This window comes from Mus caroli, unplaced genomic scaffold (assembly GCF_978045245.1).
Source record: "Mus caroli unplaced genomic scaffold, Mus_caroli_1 scaffold_10, whole genome shotgun sequence".
Classification (NCBI taxonomy): domain Eukaryota; kingdom Metazoa; phylum Chordata; class Mammalia; order Rodentia; family Muridae; genus Mus; species Mus caroli.
In genome coordinates, this window is record NW_028227265.1 from 50,881,096 (window position 1) to 50,904,951 (window position 23,856).

At 43.5% G+C, this 23,856-nt stretch overlaps 1 protein-coding gene across 2 annotated transcripts in view; it reads left to right on the plus strand.

Moving 5' to 3' along the window:
• The window catches only part of Lsm6 (LSM6 homolog, U6 small nuclear RNA and mRNA degradation associated), a 41,728-nt gene that overhangs the window by 8,998 nt on the left and 8,874 nt on the right, over nt 1-23,856 (plus strand). For both annotated transcript variants that reach the window (XM_021170412.3, XM_085843801.1), the window contains exons 3-4: nt 2,001-2,114; nt 3,793-4,237. In XM_021170412.3, the coding sequence (XP_021026071.1) occupies nt 2,001-2,114; nt 3,793-3,827 (149 nt within the window). In that variant the 3' untranslated portion in view covers nt 3,828-4,237. The remainder of the gene's footprint in view (nt 1-2,000; nt 2,115-3,792; nt 4,238-23,856) is intronic.

Here is a 23,856-nt window from a genome sequence, read left to right on the forward strand (position 1 = left end):
TGTGCTAAGTACTTTAATACGTTGTCACTTTGTTCTCCATAAACTCTGAAATTTTGTGGCTGTTCTCACTAGGAAGTGAGGAGCTAGGACTTACTGAAGCTTGACTGGAAAACGTTGTTAAGAAATTGCTGACTCAGCAGATAAGAGCACTGGCTGCTCTTGCAGAGGACCCAGATTCAGTTCCCACCACCCACGAGGCATCTCACAACCGCCTCTAACTCCAGTTCCAAGGGATCCGATGCCTCTTCTGACCTCTGGAGGCACAAGACAATGCACATGCAGGGGAAACACTCGCACATATAAAATGAAAATAAATATTTAGTAACCCACTAAGTTCTAGCACAAGGTATAGTAGTTTTAGTAGGAGGGTTCCACCCTCAGCACTGCCAGAAGGTAAGGGGCTAGAGAAATGGCTCTGCAGTTAGGAGTGCATAATGCTCTCCAAGAGGACCTGGGTTCTATTCCTGGTGCTCACATTGGGCAGCTCCCAGCCTCCTGGAACTCCAGCTCCAACCTCTGGCCTCTGAGGACACCTATACTCGTGTGCATGTACCTACACCCATACACAGCATAACAAGTAAAATGAAATCTTTAAAAACATAGAGGGGGAAATCACCTTGTTTTTGTCTTAGTTTTTGACATAAATAGCCTGTTGCCAATATTTTGTGTGTGTTTGGTTACTTGCTTTTTGAGTCAGGGTCGTCGTACGATAGCCAGCTATCTTCAAGCCCTTTTTCTTTCTGCTTGTCCCCTCCCAGTCCCAACTCACTAACAGTGAATAATAGTGATGCTACAGTTTGAATGACCCTGTTGTCTAATTCCATATCATGCAGTGCAAGTTTCCTACTCGTCTCTGAATATGCTTTCAGTGTAGCACAGCAGAGAAGAAGCAAACTGGGGAACTGTCTTAAGCTTTCTTTGGCTAGGAAGTTATTGTTCTTGATAGTTGACAGTCCAGTCTGATTCTTTGAAAGTTTACCCCTTCTCATAGAATTCTGTTCGGTTAATGTCTTGTGCTCAGATTACACACACAGAGTTTTGAAAAGAAACCTCTGTGTAGAGGATAATGGGGGCAGAGCCGAGAGCAAGGAGCATATTAATGAAGTTAAGATCTTAAATGGGACTGCTGACTTAGTTAATTGAATTGAAGCTGTAGCGTGTTTTTATTCTGTTTTAAAAACCAGTTTTGCTTAGAGACTGAGAATCAGACGCTTACGAGTTTCGTCTTTTGAAAAAATCTTGTGGTCAGATTTTAGAAATTCATGCCATCTTAACACGAGTAACAATCCTCCCGAGCTGTTTTCCTTGAAAGCTCCCTGGCATGTTTGTAGCCGTTTTTCTCTATTAGTTTTGATTTTAAAAATAGTCCAACTCTGACAAAACAGAATGCAGTGTGTTGTAATGCAATATGTTGCTCTCTGTTCCCAAGCTGCTCCTCGCTGAGAGCCACAGCTCTGAGATGTTCTTTCAGGAGCACCTGCTGTCTATTATCTTAACAGATTGTGGAGACTTCCTCTTCACCCTGGGTCCATTCATCTGCTGCAGTAGATGTTGTGAAAGACTGAGATAAATCTGCCAGATCCGTATTTCACCGAGCGAGCGAGTGGCTAAAGTAACAAATGTCACCTCGATGGAGGCTCATTTGTCCCTGCATAGTTGCCATGTCTGTCCCTGGCTCCCATAGAAGGGCATTTTGGTTGGAATATTCTAATGCTTATACTTTTGTGAAGGCTTTCAAAGTTGCTGTGGTGAGCACACGTCCCAGGAGGGAGTGACAGTTGGCTGCCTGTCTTGTGGTGGATGCACGGCTCCTCTCATGCTCTGCCCGCCCAGCCTTCATTCACGGGGGCACCGAGGAAAGGCAGGCGCCTTTTGTGTTTGAGTCTATTGAGTTTTGTTTACAGTGTGAATTTTTATATTATGTGTCTGAAGGCTAATGAATAAAGTGATTGTCAGTTCTAAAATATAGCCTGTAATTTTGAATTCTGTCTTACTTTTAGGGGTCCTGGCCTGCCTGGATGGCTACATGAATATAGCCCTGGAACAGACAGAGGAGTATGTAAATGGACAGCTGAAGAATAAGTACGGAGATGCGTTCATCCGAGGAAACAATGGTAAGAGCTTCCCTTCCATTGAGTGTTCAGAATAGGCCGTTCCTGCGTATAATAGAGAGCTGCTGGGTCTAAGTGTTAAGGTTCTCTTTACTTTTGCTTGTTTGTTGTACTTATATTTTAGGTCTTTAGTATAAACCAGGTCTGTTTGTGAGTGGAAAGAGAATTTTCCATGGAGGTTTGGAACTAGAAATTCTCTTTCTCAGTTGCTGAGGGGTATTTGTTTACTAATCAGGCCCATTACCTTACACAACCACATACTGTACTCTCGCAGTGCTGTCTGGGAGTGGAAGCCATCCTGTGCCACACGAACGCCCTTGACATTTAGCCTGTCCTTTGTCCTTTTTCTATTCAAGACTTAGGTGCCTTTTGTGGAGCTTTGTACCTTTCTGTGTGTCAGAAGTAGGACAGAAGGCGTGGCTCTCAAGTTCTCTTCTTAAAAGCCTTAAAAGTTAGGTCTCATTAGGAATTAAATATCCTGACTTTTTAGACATACCTTGCTTGCAGTTCAGTAGAATTTCTTCTATTTCATGTTATTCTTACTTGCCCTCCTCCTTTTGCTTGGAAATGTTATGCTCTTAAGTAGCCCCCATAGCAGGAGCCATTCCTACATTGACATCCACCTAGCCTGTCTCGTTTCCCAGGCAGTGCTTTCCTCCTATTCTGATGGCTCCTACACTTCACTGCCATCCTCAGTAACAGGTGTCATTATTCCCTATTTGTAGTTGGGTCTTAAAGAGGATCCTAGGTCACTTGATTGAAGTCTGTGCTGGACTCTTTGAGGAAACATCTACTGTTCACTTTGAACGAGCTTGTCAGTATCTGAAGATATGTGGGATGGGAGAGGGAGGGTACACCTTAGGTGACAGCCTGACCAGTGGCCCCTTTTGTCCTATCTCTATGCAGCACACATTCCACTGTGCTAAGAATGACTGGCGAAAATACATGTTGGATGAGACCAAAGGTTTATACTAATCTCAGAATAAGGACTTTGCTTTCTTAAAAATGTCTTCTCATTTTTTTCCTCCTATGGAAAATTATCAGAGTAAACCAATTTACAGAGTAAACTGGGGAGATAAATGAAAATAATGCCATTTCTTTCTTTTACATTTTTTTCATGTGTATGAGTGTTTGTCTGCATGTCTGTAAGTACATCATATGTGTGCCTGGTAGTTGAGGAGGCCACACAAGGTCACTGGACTCCTTGGAACTAGATTTACAGTTGGTTGTGAACTGCTTTGTAGGAATTGGGGACCCAGCCCTGTTGCTCTGTAACATCTGTAAGTTACATCTGCTCTTAAGTGATGAGCCATCGTCTCTCTGAACACATGTGCTGGTCATTCTGAATGTGAGACCTAACCTAAAAGATTTGGCTGATTCGCCCTTTTCAAAACTTGTGATATAGCTGTTTACAAATCATTCTTACATTTTTGGCACTTTCACTTTTCTAATTCCCAGTCATAATTTGCAAAGTCAGTAATATGCATAGATAAGACTAGTTATAATCAGGTAAGATGTCCAAGCCCGGTCTAGACACAAAGCTTGTTTTATAGTGACCTTCGCTGCATGGTAGAAACAGTCTTTTAAAGTGTTCGAGGCGCAGGCCAGGACCCACGCGCACCTTTAAAACTGAACCAATGCTGTGCCCCTCGAGTGACTGCTCGTTCTCTTGTCTTTCCAGTGCTGTACATAAGTACACAGAAGAGGCGGATGTGAAGACACCAGGAGGCACTGCTCTTCAGAGATGGATAGATGAAGTGGTTTTGGTTCTCTTACCATCTTAGTTGGCCTGTTTTCATGGTGGTTGGTGGGGGGTTGTTTGTTTGTTTGTTTGTTTGTTTGTTTGTTTAATTACATTGGAATAAGATAGAGGTATTGCATTACAGATTGACTCTTAAGTTTTTCACATTTATGTCTCAGTCTTTATCATTTCTGCCTGTACAGAATGCTAAAACTAAAACAGTTTGTTTCTCCAGGATTATTTTACCTAAGATCCCTGCACTGTCACTCCATTGTTTGGTTACGTATTCAGCTGACTAAATGGTACATCCCAGAGCCTGTGATCAAGCATTCTGGAGGCATCCGTTGTTTCTTTCTCTACTCACCATCCGTACCATTTAAAGCAGGTAGATGGAAAGTCATATGGTTTCAGCCTTGGGCTATAAAGGGACAAGAAGTCAGAAAATCATCTGTTGATTTAGTCACCTAGTTAGTGGTGGTATCTCCACAAAGGAGTGCAACTGTAGAGTCAGGAATTGGAAAGGTCAGCCACGTCAGGTGAGACACTGCCTGGAAGCCTCCTGTGCAGTTAGACTCTTCATGTTAACTTGCTCCCTGTTGAGAGTCTTGGTGCAATGGCTGGTTACTCCAGCCAGGGGAGGAGCTCTACTGTTCCTGAGAAACTAGCTATCGCTGAGGTGGTGCAAGCCCAGAGTGCCTAGACTCAGTTTCCAGGCACTGAGCTTCGGCTGGGAAAGAGTTTCTCCTGCTTTTCGCTTTAGCAAGTGGCCTTGGGGAAAGGGTTGTATTCTTGGCCTTCAGGTCATGTGACTCCCGCTGAGTGGGCTTGTGCTGTCAGTAGACTATGTGTGGGTGCTTTGGTTGCATGGACGCTAGGGCTTTCCTTACCCTCCTTCAATCTAAACAGAATCCCTGTCTCGGGAGATTGGACAGTTTTAGAGCAATTGCCTGGCTGAAGGAAGTGGAAGCAGATGGACAGCTAAGGAGGGAGGATGTGCTTTCTGGAGAGGTGTATATATGGCATTTGTCTAATTTAAATAGTAATCAGAAACAATTAATAACTCAGGAAAGAGGAGTAAGGTTTGGTGGTGTGCACACTGAAAATAAAACACTTTATCCTAAGCTTCAGCAATTCATCACTTCCTGACAGGGGCTTGCAAAGGCACCAGTGTGTAAGTACAAATCACCAATTTGCTCTTTTATAAATGGCTTCCTTAAAGGAGAAAATGGATGTCTCTCAGAGTGGAGCACACATGTTCTCATTTGTTTTTTAGAGTGTGTGAGGCTGCCAGGTTACTGCATCCCTTCATTCATTCCCTCAGCTGCTCTGAAAGCAGTTCTGCTGTTATCTCCCACCAGTCTGTAGCATCCCGGCTCTGCTCATTTCTTCCCTGACCTCCCCTCCAGCATGCAGGTCTTTATTTCCCTCTTGCCATTTCTAGCTTAATAGCTCTACTGCAGAATATTGTTTTCATCCATGGAACCGCTTTTAATCAAGATGGACTTTGGGAAATGCTGCCATTTTTATGGTAATAACCATATTATGCATCTGGACCAGCACATGCTGTCCCCTGTGCATACCTTCTTGTGATAGAATTCTGAAACAAATTGTAAATGGTAAAATTACTTTTTTTTAACTGTAGTCTTCTCATGGTCTGTGAATGGTTTTCAGTTGGATGGTAGCAAAGACAATTGTTGTAGGGTGAAAATTTTTCACTTGAGTAAATACATTTTCCGTGTCCCTATGCCCCCAACCACAGTTGCCACCATCTTTCTCTTGGGCCGTGACAAAACAGAATGTCTAGCAGGAAACAGAACTTGTGCTTGCTTTCCAGACTATCTGCCTTCACATTTTGTTTTGGTCTGTGAGCTATTCCTTGGCTAATCTTGCAGACTGAATCAATTCTTACTTCAAAAGTGTTTATCCCAAACAGAGCTGTAGACGAGTACAAATACAGATGGCGGCCATGTGGTCTGAACCATGTTCCCCCTCAGCCTGCAGACAGGGTTCACATCTTGAGCATCGTGTTTGAGGCCATATGTAATGCATGCGAGGAGTTCCTAATGATGTGACAGATAGTAACAAATGCTTAAGGGATTTCCTCAAGGTTGGAAACAGCAGCATCGACTTAAGTGTGAGCCGCATCACCCTGGAGGCTACAGTCGGCTTCATTAGAAATAAGCACTGTGGGAAAACTGTCTTTGATATTCACAGTGCCTCTTGGATGACAGCATTCCAGGCCAAGGAGCCAGTCTGTCCCTCACTGCAGATTAACATACATGCCCATCTTTACAGTGACTTTGGTTTAAGAGAACATGGTGCTCCAGTGTATTGGCTTGTTCCTGGTGTGAGAAGATCTCAACCATGCTGTGACCTTGGAGTTCTCAGAGCCAATCTATGGTTGTCAAGTTTTATTTGTTTTTCCTGCCCCAAAACAAAGTATTGGTGAAAAGAAGACAACTGCAGTTTTTCCCTCATGACCTTCAAGTGGCTGTGCTCCGCAGCAGCTACCTGTTCTAATCAGCTGGCTTCTGAGAGTACAAGGCTAGGTGTGCTCTGATCTGAATGTCCAGCAAGGGGGTTTATCCCAGGAGCTGCTGCCTTGTCTACTGTAGTTGGCCAAGCAGTCACGAGTGTTTCCATTGATCTCCACAAAGTCTTGCCTAAAGGACAGGATGCACCTCTTGTGTAATAGGGCAAGAGTCAGCCTCAAGTGATGCTTGCTTATTGTCTTAGTTGTTACTGCTGTGAGCAGACACCACGACCAAGGCAACTCTTATAAGGACCACATTTAATTAGAGCTGGCGTACAGGTTCAGAGGTTCAGCTCATTATCATCAAGGCAGGAACATGGCAACATCCAGGCAGGCATGGTGCGGGAGGAGCTGAGAGATCTACATCTTCATCTGCAGGCCACTAGAAGACTGGCTTCCAGGCAGCTAGGACAAGCTAAAGCCCACGCCCTCAGCGACACATGACACATGTCCAAAGAAGTGCTACTCTCTGGGCCAAACATTCAAGCCACCACACTTGCTTTCTTGAAAAGTTAGAGGAGCTAACTAGGGAGGGGAGTTGGAAGAAATGATGTTGATGATCAGCGCCCACTGAATGGCAGCTGTGAGCAGGATCTATGTGGTACCCTAAATGAGTAAGTGAGACACTACCCCCTGTGCACGATAGGAAGTCAGTTGCAAGTCTGGCTATTTATAGGAGAAAGTACCTGACACTGTCTTTTTAGATGGGACAGGATTTTGAAAATAGTTCATAAATGCATTTGATGTCTCAGCTATTTTATACCTTAAAATTTCAGATAAACTTGGAACCGGAAAACCTTGAGATCTGATCTTTCCCATCTATGCATTGTTCATGGGTCTGTTGGTTTCCTGTTTTTACACATTTTTATATATCCAACAAAAGCCAGATTTTCTGACTTAACTAAATTCTCATGTTATCTTTGCCCCCACACTATCACACACCAGTTTGAATGCCGTCATCTGAAGGATTGAAGGATTTATTTTCTTGGTAGTAGTTTGAGGTCTGTGGCAGACAGAAATGTAAACGTATTTTAGAACTTTATAGAATCATTTAACATTTGAACAATTGAGATAGAGCAGTTTTCAAGGCCTACTTTACAAAACTGGTCAAGTCCACATGGGCTCTGTTTATTCCAAGCCTTCTAATGGAAATGATCCTGGTCTCACACACACACACACACATACACACACAAACTGGGTTAAAGGAGGACTCGGTTTGTGAAAGCCTTTGTAAAATAATTTCAGAGAAATGGGTTTATTACCTCAAACTGCATATGTTAGTCCAAACACTATTCAGTGTTTCTGTCAGAAACCCTATTGGAATTACAACAAAAAGGAAAAGCTAGGAATTTGTTGTGTAGTACTGAGTAAATGGCCGGGCAGAACAGCCCCCTCCTGACTGGCGTCTTAGAGGCCGTCTCCAAATCCTAAAGGTTTAAAACCAGCAACTCTGGTGTTACAGGACCCAATAGGTAAAACTCTACTGTGAACATGGGGGAGAGTATTAAGAATTATTCCCTAGCCAGGCAGTGGTGGTGCACACCTTTAATCCCAGCACTTGGGAGGCAGAGGCAGGCGGATTTCTGAGTTCAAGGCCAGCCTGGTCTATAGAGTGAGTTCCAGGACAGCCAGGGCTACATAGAGAAACCCTGTCTTGAAAAACCAAAAAAATAGAAGAAGGAAAAAAAAAAAGACTCCTTCCCTAGCTTTTGTGTTTTTGCTTAGACTTGATGCCACTCACTTCTGCTTCATATTTACCAAGCAAGTTGCATGGCCATGATTTAAGTTCTAGTAAAATAAAATCCTTTCATGGACATAGAAAATCAAAAATCCTGGCAGAGATTGGTTAAACTTTGACACTCCTGCACTGGCAGGGTAGCCCTGCTGCAGAAGAGCTGCGGTTTGAACCTGGAGTTAGTCTGCTAAACCCCTTCCTCGAAGGTCAGTCTTATAAAACCTTCAGCTGGTTGGATGGGGCCCAGCGGTGAGGTGAAGGTAAGGCACGCTGCTTAGTTCAATCTTTTTACTAAAGTGTTAATCTCATTTAGAAAATACTTACACAGACAGGGTAGTGTTTGACCACATCTATGGTTATTGTAGTCCAACCCATTTATCACAAAGTCAGCCATGCGTTAACTAGCCGTTGCATTATCGATGTCCTTAACAGCCCTCTGTGAAGTGTATAGAAGCAGAGTGCAGTGAGATTTTTTTTTATTGCATTGAAAAGGGAATCTTTTAAGACTGAGTTCACGAGACCCCTGTCCCTAATGTCTTGTTCAGTTAATCAGACCAAAGACAAATAGTGGCGACTCTATCATGACTTCAGAAGCTGGGTCTGTCTGGGTAGATTGTTTCATGCCAGGTTGACTTGAAGAATTCCCAGCTAATATATTTCTAGATTTCAGTGGAAATATTGAAAGTGATAACAGCAAAGCCAATATATCTTCTACCCACACTGTAGGTGGATGACAATGGAGCTTTTAGTCTGTATCACAGCATGTCTTGTTAAATGTTTCAAAGCTATGGATTGTGTAACATCAGAACAGTCTATGCATTAGGTTTACATGGCTTGCTTTTTAGTGCATCCAAAACCCCTTGCATATATCTTTACCTCGAGGATGAATGTGCAGACTCATTCAAAATGGTGCAGTTATTAGGACTGGACTGGCAGTTTGCTTGTTTCCTTCTGACCGTGAGATCTTTGGTGGCATCTGCTTCAGATCCATGTGTTATGGGGATTTTGATTTCTTTAAAAACACTGAAATATAAGACTCTGTTTTTGGTTTAATCCCAGGTGTAGGATACAGGGCTGCTTCAGATTGTCCTCATGCTCTAGCAGGGGTATGATGTTGCCAGCAGCAGACAGTTTCTGCAATTGTATGACATTTAGAATTCTGGGGATTTTTGCAAATAAATGCTAGGGCCTCGAGAGGTGTGGTGGGTTGTTGGTGGTTGGCTGGTCGCTGTTGGTTGTTGGCCGGTCGCTGTTGGTCGTTGGCTGGTCGCTGTTGGTTGCTGGCCGGTCGCTGTTGGTTGTTGCTTGAGGTTTCATTAGTTGTGCACAAAGAAGAAATTAGATGTCCTGACAGTGAAGATCAGACTTGCTCCAAGCAACTCCTATCCTAATCAGGAGGAAATAGTCTAACAATCGTGCCACCCTGTTTCCTTTCTATCCTTTGTTCTCTCCTATCTAGTGTTAGGGGCTTGGAAGGGTGGAGAAGAGTGGAGAAACGAAGAACCCCACAGAGAGCGAGAGTCGAGCTACACCCATTCACCATTCCTCCAGCACTGGCATTGGTGCAGGTGCTTGCAAGGGGGGGTTTCCAGCATCTCAGAGGAGCAACCCGGACACCAACGCCTCTACACACGCCTCTGGTGTCCTTAGCAGAACTAATCCTGGTCACTAAATAAAAGTCTTTTTTGAGATGAAGACACTTGAGGCACAGAGGTTAAGTTGTCAGGGTCATCTGGGGAGTCCCTGCAGTCAGGAACCACACTTGAGTGCTGGGTTGCTTCATTTCTGTCAATAAATCAGTTTTTCTTCCCTCCTAGTCATGGAACAGGAAAAGTCCCAGGATGTACGTGTAGGCTACTGTCTTCCACATCCAGAAATGCTACAGCGATTCGTTACTGAAGTGTAACAGGGAAGAACATAGGTGGTCACTGGCTTTACACACTAGGCCAAAGTAGAAACCTGCCCCCTTGGCTTGTGTCAATAGACACCATTTGTAGAGACTGTTAGTTTTTGAAATATCTACCTTTTAAAGTTTGTTCGTCTCTAAAATCTTCCTGGTTCTAGTTACTACTCAACAGTCTCCACAGCAGAGGGTGTGTGTGCCTCATCAGGCTTCCCAATCCACTGCAGAACGGAGTCCGACTGTGGTCCCGTCTCCTTCCTCCTAAGCTCAGTACTAGCTCCATTTGTACTATTAGACAGACACTTGCACTCAGGTGTGTAAGGGCAACTGGAGTAGTTAGGTGCCTTATCTAAATCTTAAATGGCCACCAAAGGCTACGTGAGAAAGGCTTGGTCACCAGCTTGCTAGTGGAAGATAGTGGGACTTTTTAGTAGGGGGTGGAGCCTGATAAGTTTTAAGTCATTAGGACATGGTTTTGAAGGTTATATTAGAATTACTCCCCTTCCCCTTGTTTTTCTTTGCTTTTTGGCCACCACAAGGTGAGTATCTTTGCTTTCTCACATGGTCCCTGCTATGGTGTTTTGCCTCACCACAAGCCAAGGCAATAGAACCACCTGATCATGGACCGGAAAAGCTGAGAAAAAAATAAGGCATCTTTGCTAAGTTGATTTTCTCAAGTGCTTTGTCATTGTGACAAAAGGCTGACTCATACATCTTGACCTCTTTACCCAGCGCCCCGACTCTTTGCCATAATGCCTATGCTAAGTATGTGCTCTTATACCCCTGACAGCACCTTTCCAGTTGTTCTGCATTCATCTTCAACCAGGCCAGTTTGTGTGTTTCATCTTATTTTGGGCTTTAGTTACAGTTTCTCTTTTGATCTCATATTTTTCAACACAACACTTAAGAAACATTTAAAATAGAAAATTTTCTTTGAAACTGATCATTTTGTAAACTCAGGAAAATTCCATGATGCCAAGAGGTGTAAACAGCCCTGATCCAGTGACCTACTAACTTCGTATGAGAAGAAAGGGTGAAACATGTATTTGGAGAAACATTTAAGGGCTGGAGGTGCAGCTCAGTTGGCTTGGTGCTAGCAGCATGGCTTTGATCCCAGAACAACACACACACACACACACCAGTAAGAGGTCAGGGGACTCTTCTCCCCAATTAAGCTGTGCTTTTCTAATCAAACATGTTCTGTCTCTTCAGAGAAGTGGAATTAGTTTAAGCCAGTAGGAAACCAACTAAAATGATCAAGTTAGAAGATGCAAACTCTGTCCTTATTAAAAACCAGTGCAAACATCAATAGGAGTCCTGTTCCTGCCAGCCATTTCTTTAGGGAAACCCATATCCTCCCCTCCCCCCCCCCCCCCCGTTTTGTGGAAGAGCCCAGATGACCAGTCCTTACAGCACACTGTAGCCCCCATTCCTCTCACCCACACCTCCTGAATCACATTTCATTCTCTAGGTTGCCTCTGTTGTGACTGTCATTTCTATTTGTTACTTCAATACTAAGGTCTTGCATATGCCAGGCAATATGTAGTGGCCAAGCTATACCCCCAGCCTTGTGTTTTTGTATTACTTTTATCAGGTTAGCCATTCCTCGAGCTTCCTTCCTATGAGGGTAAGGATATGTTCCCACACCATAGAGTGTTACTGAGTGGCACCTTGTGGGAGACCCGGGTGCTTTAAGGAATGACTGGAAAGTGTTTCCCGCCAGGCATGTGTATGCGAGAGTTTAGAGCACACTGCTGAGATAGCAGAAGAAACACCAAGGATGGCCGCTGCTGGCTCAATGGGGATGGCATGGTCATCAGTGAATGCTCTCGTTCAGTGCAGGACGTGTTCCCCAGGGGCTCATCCATGTCAACTCTTGGCCCTAGCTCTTTGAAGAGGCTGTAGAACCTTTAGGAGGTAAAGGCCTGCCTGGAGGAAGGTCCCTGGGGCCAGGCCTTAGAAGTCATGGTAATCAGTCTCTGCTTCCTGAGCGAGGCAGCTACAAACCTCAGACCATGCCGGTGAAGACCAGCTCCTAGGTTCTCATACCTAGAACCTAAGCTTTCAGACTGAATTCAGTGGAACCCGTCCTTTGGGTGCCTTATCACTGTGATCAGAAACGCACCATACAAGAGCAAGTGACAGGAACTGTGGAGAGAAAGTAATGGCCATCTTGCCATGCTCACCAAAATAAAGTACATGGAACGTTACAGCCAGGCACATGCTACCGCAGCTCTGGAAACAGGTGTCAAATGGCTCAACATCCACAGGTCTGTGAGATCTCAGCCTGTACACAACCTGTAAAGAGAAAGAAAACCTTCAGAGAGATGTTTTGCTTGCTTGGTAAGTGTTTTGAAGTATATATGTTCAATTTGGTTAATTTGCACAAGAGCCTAATATGTCTACGAGTGAGGAGACACTAACTTGCTCCATATCCCGTCAGGGCAGAAGGTCATTCACTGTCTGCCTTCAGGGACAGTAAGCCACATGAGTAAGTCAAGGCCATCCGCAACTCAGTGCTGAGGTCTTCAGAACCTGGACAGCAGAGGCAGCAGGGTAAAGGCTAGGGTTGTGTTTTATTTCTTCAAAGCATTCCTAGGTGAGAAACCGTGCACTAATTGCAGACTTCTCTAGGTTAACTCCTGGTTAACACACAAAACAACCTACAGGTGGCACAGAAGTTAGAAGCCTGTGAGTGGGGGGTAGGGAGAGAGAGATATGGGCAACCTTTGTGTTTGGATTGTATGTAGAGAAAGGAAAAGAAATGATAGGCCAGTCACAAACAAGGTTAAAAACTTGAAATGGGCTTTGGGGTGGGCGTCGGGCGCCTGTGGTGGTCATGCTTTTGGTTGGTTCTTTTTTTTTTTTTTAAGGTAGCAGTTTGGGTTTTGTTGGGTTTTGTCTAAGACTCTTACTATGAAGCTCCGGCTGGCCTAGAACTCGCTATATCTACCAAGCTGACCTTGAACACAGAGATCCATGTGGCCTTGCTTCTTTAGTATTGGATCAAAGGTGTGCACCACTATGCCCGCTAACACTATGCTTTCAGACAGGTCCTGACCACAGAACATCTTCACTGCTAAGTATCTAGAGCATTAAAGTAGAAGGCTAGCCTAATGTAGCGTCACTCTTGTCCCCCCCGTCAGCACCAGCCTGGTCATTCTCCTGAGCCAGCCTCTGGCACTGAGTGCATCTTTTCATCTCCAGAGCCTACTGACTCATGGCATAATCATGGCCTCTGTTAATCCTCAGACACCGAACAGTTCCTCGGCTCAGTGCAGAAAATCACAATGGAGTAGTTGTCAGCGTGACCAGGAGATTAGTCTCTGCTCTCAAGAGAAGCTCGGGTGCACACCCAGCCGTGTGAGAGCAGGCTTTCAGTGTGCTGCTGCCGCTCGTGACCATTGCACGGTCACTCTCTCCACCAGCTCCTCAGTAAAGGAATAAAGGATTCTCTACATGATGGGGAACAGGCAAGCACAGAGCACTGGGAAGAACGGTGAAGAGAAGCAGAAGCGTGTTCCTCCCCGTGCTCCCTGAGTTCCACTCCCAGCACTCACGGTAGACAGCTCACAGCTGCCTGTAACTCTAGTGTCAGGGAAGCCGGTGCCCTCCCTCGGGCCTCTGCAGGACCGGCATTCACATTCACAACCCCACACGCAGATACACATAATTAAAAATAAGCAAATCTTTTCAAAAGAGAGGCCAGAATAACGGTTTTTCTTGAAGCTTCATTACAGCGCTAGGGAGAACCACAACTGCTACCTGCTGCTGTTGAATGGAATTCTTGGCATGGAGGCCCAAGCAGTCTTGCACACTTGTTTTCTAGTCTGGAGTATGCTGTGCTGTAGTACAGCGTGAGAAATGCAATCAACTTAGTAGGCAAGAGTCTGCACTAAAAAGATTAAATATAAAAAAAAATCCCTGTTCAAATGGAGGAATTTTTAGTGTTTTTGTGTTAGGCTCTTGTTTCAGGTGGTGGTTGAAAACTTGAAGGCCGCTGGGTGCTTTTCCATTGCTTCCTTAATAGGCACTGTGGCAAGGAAGCCTAGGGATGTCTGTTCTATCTGTTCCGTCCACCTTCCAGGAAGCTCTGCTTTTAATCTTTAAACTCCCACTCGTCCGATTGTAGCCTGAACTCATTGGTCATGCCTCAACCCTGACACATGCTGGATGTGTGATCATTGCTTAAGTCAATGTGTATCCTTTTTAAAACTTTTTTATTTTGTATGTATGAATGTTTGTATGTTGTCATATGTATACATGATACCCATGGAGGCCAGGGAGGATATCAGATCCTCCGGAGCTGGAAGTGTGTGTGTGTGTGTGTGTGTGTGTGTGTGTGTGTGTGTGTGTGTTTGTGTGTACTCACACACATGCGCACACATGAGCACACATACTCCTGTTGGGGAAGGGGACTGTGGGTGAGCTGCCATGTGGGTGCTAGGAACCAACTCACAGACTTTTTTTCCCCACATTTTTTATTAGATATTTTCTTTATTTATATTTCAAATGCTATCCCAAAAGTCCCCTATACCCGCCCCCCATCCTCCTCCCCTACCCACTCACTCCCACTTCTTGGCCCTGGCGTTCCCCTCTACTAGGGCATATAAAGTTTGCAAGACCAAGGGGCCTCTCTTCCCAATGATGGCCCACTAGGCCATCTTCTGCTACATATGCAGCTAGAGACATGAGATCTGGGGGTATTGGTTAGCTCATATTGTTGTTCCACCTATAGGGTTGCAGACCCCTTCAGCTCTTGGGTACTTTCTCTAGCTCCTCCATTGGGGGCCCTGTGTACCATCCTATAGATGACTGTGAGCATCCACTTCTGTATTTGCCAGGCACTGGCAAAGCCTCACAGGAGACAGCTATATCAGGGTCCCTTCAGCAAAATCTTGCTGGCATATGCAATAGTGTCTGCATTTGGTGGCTGATTATGGGATTGACCCCCAGGTGGGGCAGTCTCTGGATGATCAAACCAATTAGTGGCCTTTCTCTACACAAAGGATAAAGAGGATGAAAAAGAAATTAGAGAAACAACACCCTTCACAATAGTCACAAATAATATAAAATACCTTGGTGTGACTCTAACTAAGGAAGTGAAAGATCTGTATGACAAGAACTTCAAGTCTCTGAAGAAAGAAATTGAAGAAGATCTCAGAAGATGGAAAGATCTCCCATGCTCATGGATTGGCAGGATTAATATAGTAAAAATGGCTATCCTGCCAAAAGTAATCTACAGATTCAATGCAATCCCCATCAAAATTCCAACTCAATTCTTCACTGAGTTAGGAAGAGCAATTTGCAAATTCATCTGGAAAAACAAAAAACCTAGAATAGCAAAAACTATTCTCAACAATAAAAGAACCTCTGGGGGAATCACCATGCCTGACCTCAAGCTGTACTATAGAGCAATTGTGATAAAAACTGCATGGTACTGGTACAGCGACAGACAGGTAGATCAATGGAATAGAATTGAAGACCCAGAAATGAACCCACACACCTATGGTCAATCCCAGACCTCTTTAAAAGCAGTTAGTGCCTTTTAACTGCTGAGCCAGCTCTCTAGTACCCACTGTGTGTCTTTTACCTAAAGGCTGTTTCTAAAAATGAAAATATTACTATTAACAAAACAGTAATGTTTTCCAAATATCATTATTGTAAAATCAACTTTATTTTCTTACATTGATTTACTTATGGAGCTGTAGAGTATAAGCTGTAGACTTATGGCTCCATGGTTAAGTGCATGGACTACTCTTACAGATTGCCTGGGCTTGAGAAGAGCTCAGTTTGGTTTCCAGCACATACATCAGGTTGCCCGAAACCCCCAGGGGATCTGAGACCTCTGGCCTCTGCAGGACCCACACATGCCCACACACACAGACATAATTTAAAGTTATAAGTATAAATATAAAATACTACTTATTTTGTGGTAATAAGGATTGAATCCAGGACCCTGCAGAAGGTAGGCAAATGTTTTGCCCCCAAAATACGCTCTCAACACAGTAATTTAATTTTTTAGAGAGAAGGCACTATTTATTTATTTATTTTTGAGAAAGCACATTTAAAAGCTGGACAAGCCTAATTTTTCCCGTCAGGCCTTCAGTTCCTGGAGAAAACTGCCACCAACATGCTCCCTCCAGGAAGACACGTCTCAAACTTTCTTCCGAAGTGCACATTGTGGAGTCAGTAAGCCGCCTGCCCGTGTCTTCTGAATGCACTGCACACTGCACACGCTCACTCTGTTCTTCTGAATGCACTGCACACTGCACACACTGTTCTTCTGAATGCACTGCACACTGCACACACTGTTCTTCTGAATGCACTGCACACTGCACACACTGTTCTTCTGAATGCACTGCACACGCTCACTCTGTTCTTCTGAATGCACTGCACACTGCACACGCTCACTCTGTTCTGTTTACAGTGTACAGTGTAAGAAATTACCTGCAAGCAATGAAAGTAGCTGGGCTGGGCAGAAGAGCTTATTGATAATCCATTTGGATAACCTTTTTATGATGACATGTGCCCCACCTGCCATGGGAATCTAGCCTCCGAGGGGGACCTTGACCTAAAATATAAAGGAATGTCTAACTTACTCAGAAGACAGGAATACAACAAAAGACAAGAATACACTTAAAAATTTTGTATGTTTTTGTTGTTTTAGTTATTCACAACTTAAAGCCTAAGTCTTTCTCCCCCCCTCTCTCCCTCTTCTTGTCCCTCTCTCTCCTCTCTCCCCCTCCCTCCTCCTCCTCCCCCCCCCACCATTTCTCTTTCCTCCACTTTGAGTTTCTTCCCCACCCCCCAACCTAAGAAAAGCATTTAACATTTGTCCTTGTTTAATTTCATCTTGTTAGATTCAGCTCATTGCTCTGGCTTGAGCTCAAGACCATTTTTTATCATTAATCTGTCACTTGGTTGCATGCCAGATCGGCCTAGAGTCTGGCCAGGCCAGGGCTGCATCCTTGCCACACCTTCATCCACCGAGAGACTTCAGAGAACCCCATGCGAGCCATGAGATGAAGCTGACAGTCAACATTCCTGGAGGAGAGGCTCCCAGTCAGCTTACAATTTACCTAGTTACTCTGACATTTAGCCCATTGCTCCTCATAGGCCATAAAGGTAATGAGAAGTGAGGTTTGCTCCACTGGCAAGAAACTCAGAGCCTGGACCAGCCTCCATTTTCATGGATCTCAACCATCTGTGTGTGTGTGTGTGTACATATATATTATATAATTATGTATTATATATAATAAAAATAAGGGATGGCTCAGCAGTTAAAGTTGTTTGTTTAATTATGAGGACCACAGTTAGATCTCAACACGCACATAATAATAAGCCAGGCATCCAGCACAGTAAATCTGGTTTTATGGAAGGCAGAGCCAGAGGGATTGCTGATGCTTGCTGGCTTCTGAGAGCCACTGCCTCACAGGAAAAGTGGAAACTGAGAGAAGATAACACCTAATGCCCTCTCTGGCCTCCATGTGCACACATACATGTACACACACACACACACACACACACACACGCACACAGGCCTCCATGTATACAAACACACAACCCCCTCTCTGGCCTCCATGTGCACACACATGCACATACATCTCCACTCACATACATGTCCACACAGACACACATGAATACATACGTACATACATAAGTCTTTAAAAGATACATAAATGTTAATACATGTAAAGTATTAGGATTGTCCAGATACATAAAACTAATTGAAGATATAAATACATTCACATATGAACTTGTAGGGAGGGATTTACTGTCACAATCATGGGGGCTGGGAGATCTCTCATGCTGGAATTGTAGGGAAGCTTAAGAGCTAAAGTTCAAGATCATATTCCCCTTGATGGAGTAGCGCCCCAGCAGCCTTCTGTCTCAGCTGTCTTCTGTTTTTATCTACTCAGATGCTCAGTACCCTGGGTTGGCTGATGCTTCCCCACACAAGGGTGAGCCAACTGTTTGCTTGAGCCACCAAAGTCAGTTCTCTCAAAACACTGTCCCAGACACACCTAGAAATAATGTTTAAATAGTTACTTACCATCCCAAGGTTTGTGAAGATGACACACGGTAAATACACAAAATTCAAAAAAGCTTTAAACAGACGACAAAAGCCTAGGATTGTGTCTGTAATCATAGCATTTGGGAGGCTGAGGCAAGAGAATCATACTATCTAGGCCAGCCTGGACTATGTAGTAAGTGAGAACTTCCCTCAAAAAACATTAGTAAATGGATCAAAGACAAAATCTGAAGAAAATTTGAAAAAGTAATTTGTATACTATACATACCTATACAAAGTAAGTCTTAACTTGGGACCTCTCTCTGTCTTCCTTATTTCAAGTAGTCTTATTTCTTCATGCCTCACAGAAGAGCAAAGCATGTTAGCACTGCCCTATTGGAATTTGGGGGTAATATTTTTCTGCCTAACTACAGCTCCTTCAGTGCACACGTGAGTCAGGCTTTGGAAGGAAATACAGGTGCTCTGATGGGAGGAGTCCCTCCAGTGCTGGCTATTGCTGCTCCTTAGCCTTCTGAAGGCAGAGAGCAGACTATCAGGAGGCATGGGGCAAGGGCAGCAGTAAGGTGGGATTGCTGGCTTAGTTAAGCCCTCAAGGTTGCCCATGTCATGTGAACAAAGAGGATAGGTTGCAGTCTTGGATCTTTTTCAAAACCTACTTTAATTAGGATTCTTAAACCCTTCAACCTCCCTTCTAACTCACTGACCAGAGGTAGCAGAGAAAGAAGGTAAATAGGAAAAGAGTTGTTTAGAAATAGTTCTTTGGAATGACTCCAGTCTTCACTGTCAGGATATCAGCAGTCCAGTCCAATAGCAAACACCAAACATGAATCAGTAGCAGAGGTTTGATCCAGCAGAAATTGCAAACTGGCAGCAGAAGCGGCAGGAATCAATCAGACTACCACGAGAAGTCCTTTGGTGCATGAAGTGGAAATTCCTGCTTTCTTTGGAGACGCAGTTGTGTCACATGATGTTTTTCTGAAAACCGTCTTATGAGATGTTTTGCTGTAGCAGACACCTGGGACGAAGTTTTGCTGAGAACAGACAAGTGTTTTTCTGAAAGCAACCTGGAAGAGGGGCATGTGATGTTTTGCTAGAGAGGATGCTTGAGAGAACCTGTGATGTTTAGAAAAGGTATAAATATAACCCAACAGACAGTGGACAATGCTGTGTCATATTGGTTTACCTTGCCACTCTTTGCTGGTCTTCCTTGGGCTTTGCTGATTATTGTTTGTCATAATTTCATAGAGAGAAACTCAGCAAAGATCTTATGGTGGTGTTCCAGTGGCTTTCTGAGGCTTCTGCAGACTCAGGCAGAGCCTCATGGTTTCTTCTGGATTGAACTGCCATTGCTGGTTTGTGAATGGTGTTTGTCTTAGTCAGGGCTTCTATTCCTGCACAAACATCATGACCAAGAAACAAGTTGGGGAGGAAAGGGTTTATTCAGCTTACACTTTCCACATTACACTTTCCACATCACCAAAGGAAGTCAGGACTGGAACTCAAGCAGGTCAGGAAGCAGGAGCTGATGCAGAAGCCATGGAGGGATGTTCTTTACTGGCTTGCTTCCCCTGGCTTGCTCAGCCTGGTTTCTTATAGAACTAAGACTACCACCCCAGAGATGGTACCACCCACAAGGGGCCTTTCCCCCTTAATCACTAATTGAGAAAATGCCCCACAGCTGGATCTCATGGATCCCAATTGAAGCTCCTTTCTCTGTCATAACTCCTCCTGTGTCAAGTTGACACACAAAACCAGCCAGTACAGTGTCTGCAAGTATTTTGAGTGACTGAACCGCTGATATCCTGACAATGCAGACTGGATTCGCCCCCAAAGAACTATTTCTAAACAGGTCCACGTCCTCCCTTGCCCTATAAATCTTTCCTTTCCTCTACCTCTGGTGGGTGATGGGCTAGAAGGGAGGTTAAAGCATTTATGTACACTTATTAAAGTAGGTTTTGAAGAATATAAGCCTACAGGCTTGTTTCTCTGTACAAAGTTGAAGCCCAGCAAAGCATTGCAAGGTTTAGCAGTGCAGAAGCGTCCACTCACTGTCCGTGGGGTTGTATTTATATTCTTTCTAAACATCATGTGACCACTCAAGTATCCACTCCAACAAAACATCACGTACCCTCTCACATGTCTGCTTCAGCAAAACATCCTCTCACAAGACAGCTTCCAGAGAAATAGCACGTGATACCACTGGGTTTCCAAAGAAACCAGAGAGTCCTACTTCAGTAGGTAGCATGGAAAAGTCAGTTTTTCCTTCCACTTTCCTGATTGCTGTCATGGGTCAGAGCAAGCGATTACTTTTTTTAAAGTGCAGCAAGCTCATGAGGATGACCCATGCTAATGAGCTAGGGCTGTGCTCAGAGGACCTATGGAATTCACTGCTGTCACAGACAGTATCTGAGAGCTTACCTGAGTTGCTGACAGTGAGGTGAGACGCAACATTTCAAGGTGCTGAGGCACTGCCAAGATTCAGAGTCAATCAATCTACCTGCTCCACACAGGACTTCAGCAAGGAGGCCAGCCAGGTTTAATGTCTGTGTGGTGGAGGGCCATGAAACACACAGTCCCAAGGTTGGTTTGGGGTCACTACAGCCTGTGGTTGAGGGTCATAAAACAAAAAGGAGGAATTTGTCCTGTGCAAACAGCCTATGAACAGGAACCAGAGAGTCATTTGGAACTTGCTGCTCGTAGTTGCCTAAGAAACATGTTTCCTTTTTTTCTTTTACTGAAATAGATTTTGTCACGCACTGTGTTCTGGTTATAACTCCTCACACTCTACACTCAGCTCCTCCTATCTCTCTCTCCTCTGTCTTTCATTAGAAAAGAACGGGCTTCTATGAGATAATCAAACATGACAAAATGAGATATAATAAGATAAAACAATATCACATCAAGAGTGGACAAGGTAACCGGACAGGAGGAAAAGATCTCCAAGAACAGGCACAGGAGCCAGAGACACGCACCTGGGAATCCCATAAAAATACTAAGCTAATATATACACGGAGGACCTGATGCAGCCCCACGTAAGCTGTTCTGCTCTCCCCTAACTCCCCTGGCTCTCACAGTCTTTCTGCCTCCTCAGGATTCCCTGAGCTCTAAGGTGAGAGATTTGGTGTGCATACTATCCATAGATCAAATCAGACATTGGTTGGCTTCTCCCACATGTTCTGTGCCATCACTGCCCTAGTTTGCAAACACTGAACAGGTTGTAGGTTGAAGGTTTTGTGGCTGAATTGGTGTCCAGGTTTCTCTTTCAGTGGCCTGCACAGAACCTTCCTGTTCCACAGAGACTGAAATGTAGGGGTCAGGGCTCCAGGTAGGCACCAGCTTGACTTCTTCATGGCCAATGAATTGTGTGGGTGTTGTTTTCAACAATGGAACCCAGCTGACAGTTTGCAGAGAGCAGCCTTTTGTCTTAGCAGCAGCCCGGGTTGATTAGGGAGTTCAATGGGACCTCCTTGGCCAATGATTCAATTGAATGTGCCCTGCTCTCACCACTGGAAACCTTGCCTGGCTACAGAGATGACTAGTTGGGACTCTGTATTCCCCATTACCAGGAGTCCTCACTAGGATCACTTTCATAGATTCCAGGAAGTTTCCACTGAACAAGGTTTCCACACCACTCTCCATACCACACTCACCCACTACTCCAGGCATCTTTCCCTCCGCCTATCTCTCCCACACCTGATCCCTGCCACCCTTTCACATCCCACCCACTCCTAGTCTACTCATAAAATCTACTTTATCTCCAGAGAGAGCCATGTGCATACACCCCACACCCCTTCTCTCTACCTAACTTCCTTGGGTCTACATATTATAGCTTGGTTATTATTTACTTAACAGCTAATATCCCCTTATAAGTGAATATGTATCATATTTATCTTCCTGGGTCTTGGATACTTCACTCGGTATGATTTTTTTTCTAGTTCCATCCATTTGTCATTTTTTAACAACTGAGTAATACTCCATTGGGCAAACGTACCACATTTTCTTTGTCAATTCTTCGATTGAAGGACATCTAGGTTGTTTCTCCAGTTTCTGGTTATTTATTGTCAACATGGCACAATGAGCATAGCTGAGCAAGTGTGCGTGTGACCGGCTGGATTGTCCTTTGGATATGCCGAAGAATGGTATAGCTGAGTCTTGAGGTAGATTGATTCCCATCTTTCTAAGGAACTGTCATATTGATTTCCATAGTGGGTGTACAAGTTTGCACTCCCACCAACAATGGGAGGACTGTTCCCCGTGTTCCACATTCTCATCAGCATGAGCTGTCACTTGTGTTAGTGATCTTACCCATTCTGACAAGTGTAAGATAGAACCTCTAAGTAGTTGTCAATTGCATTTTCCTCATGGCTAAAGATGTTGGACAGTTTGGCAAGTGTTTCTCATCCATTTGAAATTCCTTTGTTGAGAATTCTTGGTTTAGATTTGTCCTCCCATTTTTAATTGGATTGTCTTGTTTTGTTTTGATATCTTTATTGGTATATATATATATATATATATATATATATATATATATTGGATATCAGTCCTCTAACTGAAGTAGAGTTGATAAAAATCTTTTCCTAATCTGTGAGCCACCATTTTGTCCTATTGGTAGTGTTCCTTATCTTACAGAAGCTTTTCCGTTTAATGAGGTCCCACTTATTGATTATTTATCTTAGTGCCTGTGCTATCAGTGTTCTAGTCAGAAAGTCTTCTCCTCTACCAATGAGTTCAAGGCTATTCTCCACTTTCTCTTCTGTTAGGTTCTGTTAGGTTTTATGTTGAGGTCTTTGATCCACTTGGACTTGAGTTTTGTGTACGGTGATAAACATGGATCTATTTGCCTTCTTCTACATGCCGACATCCAATCTGACCAGCACCATTTGTTGAATATGCTTTCTTTTTTTCCATTGTATAATTTTGGCTTCTTTATATATATATATGTATATTTTTATATATATATATATATAAAATATATATATATATATAATATATATATATATAATATATATATATATATAAATATATATATATTTTTATATATATATAAAAGCAGGTGTTAATAGGTGTGTGGGTTTACATCTGGCTCTTCAACTTGATTCCACTGATCAACTTGCCTGTTTTTATACCAATACCATACAGTTTTTATTACTATAGCTCTGTAGTACAACTTGAAGTCAGAAATTGTGAGACCTCTAGAAGTTCTTTTATTGTTCAGGTTGTTTTAGCTATCCCATGTTTTTTTTTCTTATGAAGTTGAAATGTCCTTTCAAGATCTATAAAGAATTATGTTGAAATTTTGAAGTTTCTATCATATGAGTCTTTCACTTACTTGGTTAGAATTACCCCCAAGATATTTTATATAATTTTAGGTTATTGTGAAGAGTGTTGTTTCCTGGGTTCTTTCTCAGTTTATTTGTCATTTGCATATAATAGGAGGGCTACTTTTTTAAAGCTTAATCTTGTATCTACCCACTATGATGAAAGTATTTATCAGCTGTAGGAGTTCTCTGGTATAATTTGAGGGGCTGCTTATGTATATTGTCATATCATCTGCAATTAGCAATACTTTTACTTCTTCCTTTCCAATCTGCAGCCCCTTGATATCTTTTAGTTGTATTATTGCTCTGGCTAGGACTTCAAGTACTATGTTGAATAGATAGGGAGAGAGTGGACACATTTGCCTTGTCCCTGGTTTTAGCAGAATTGCTTTAAGTTTCTCTCCATTTAATTTGATGTTGACTATCAGATTGCTGTATATTGCATTTATTATTTTTAGGTATGGCCCTTTTATCCATGAT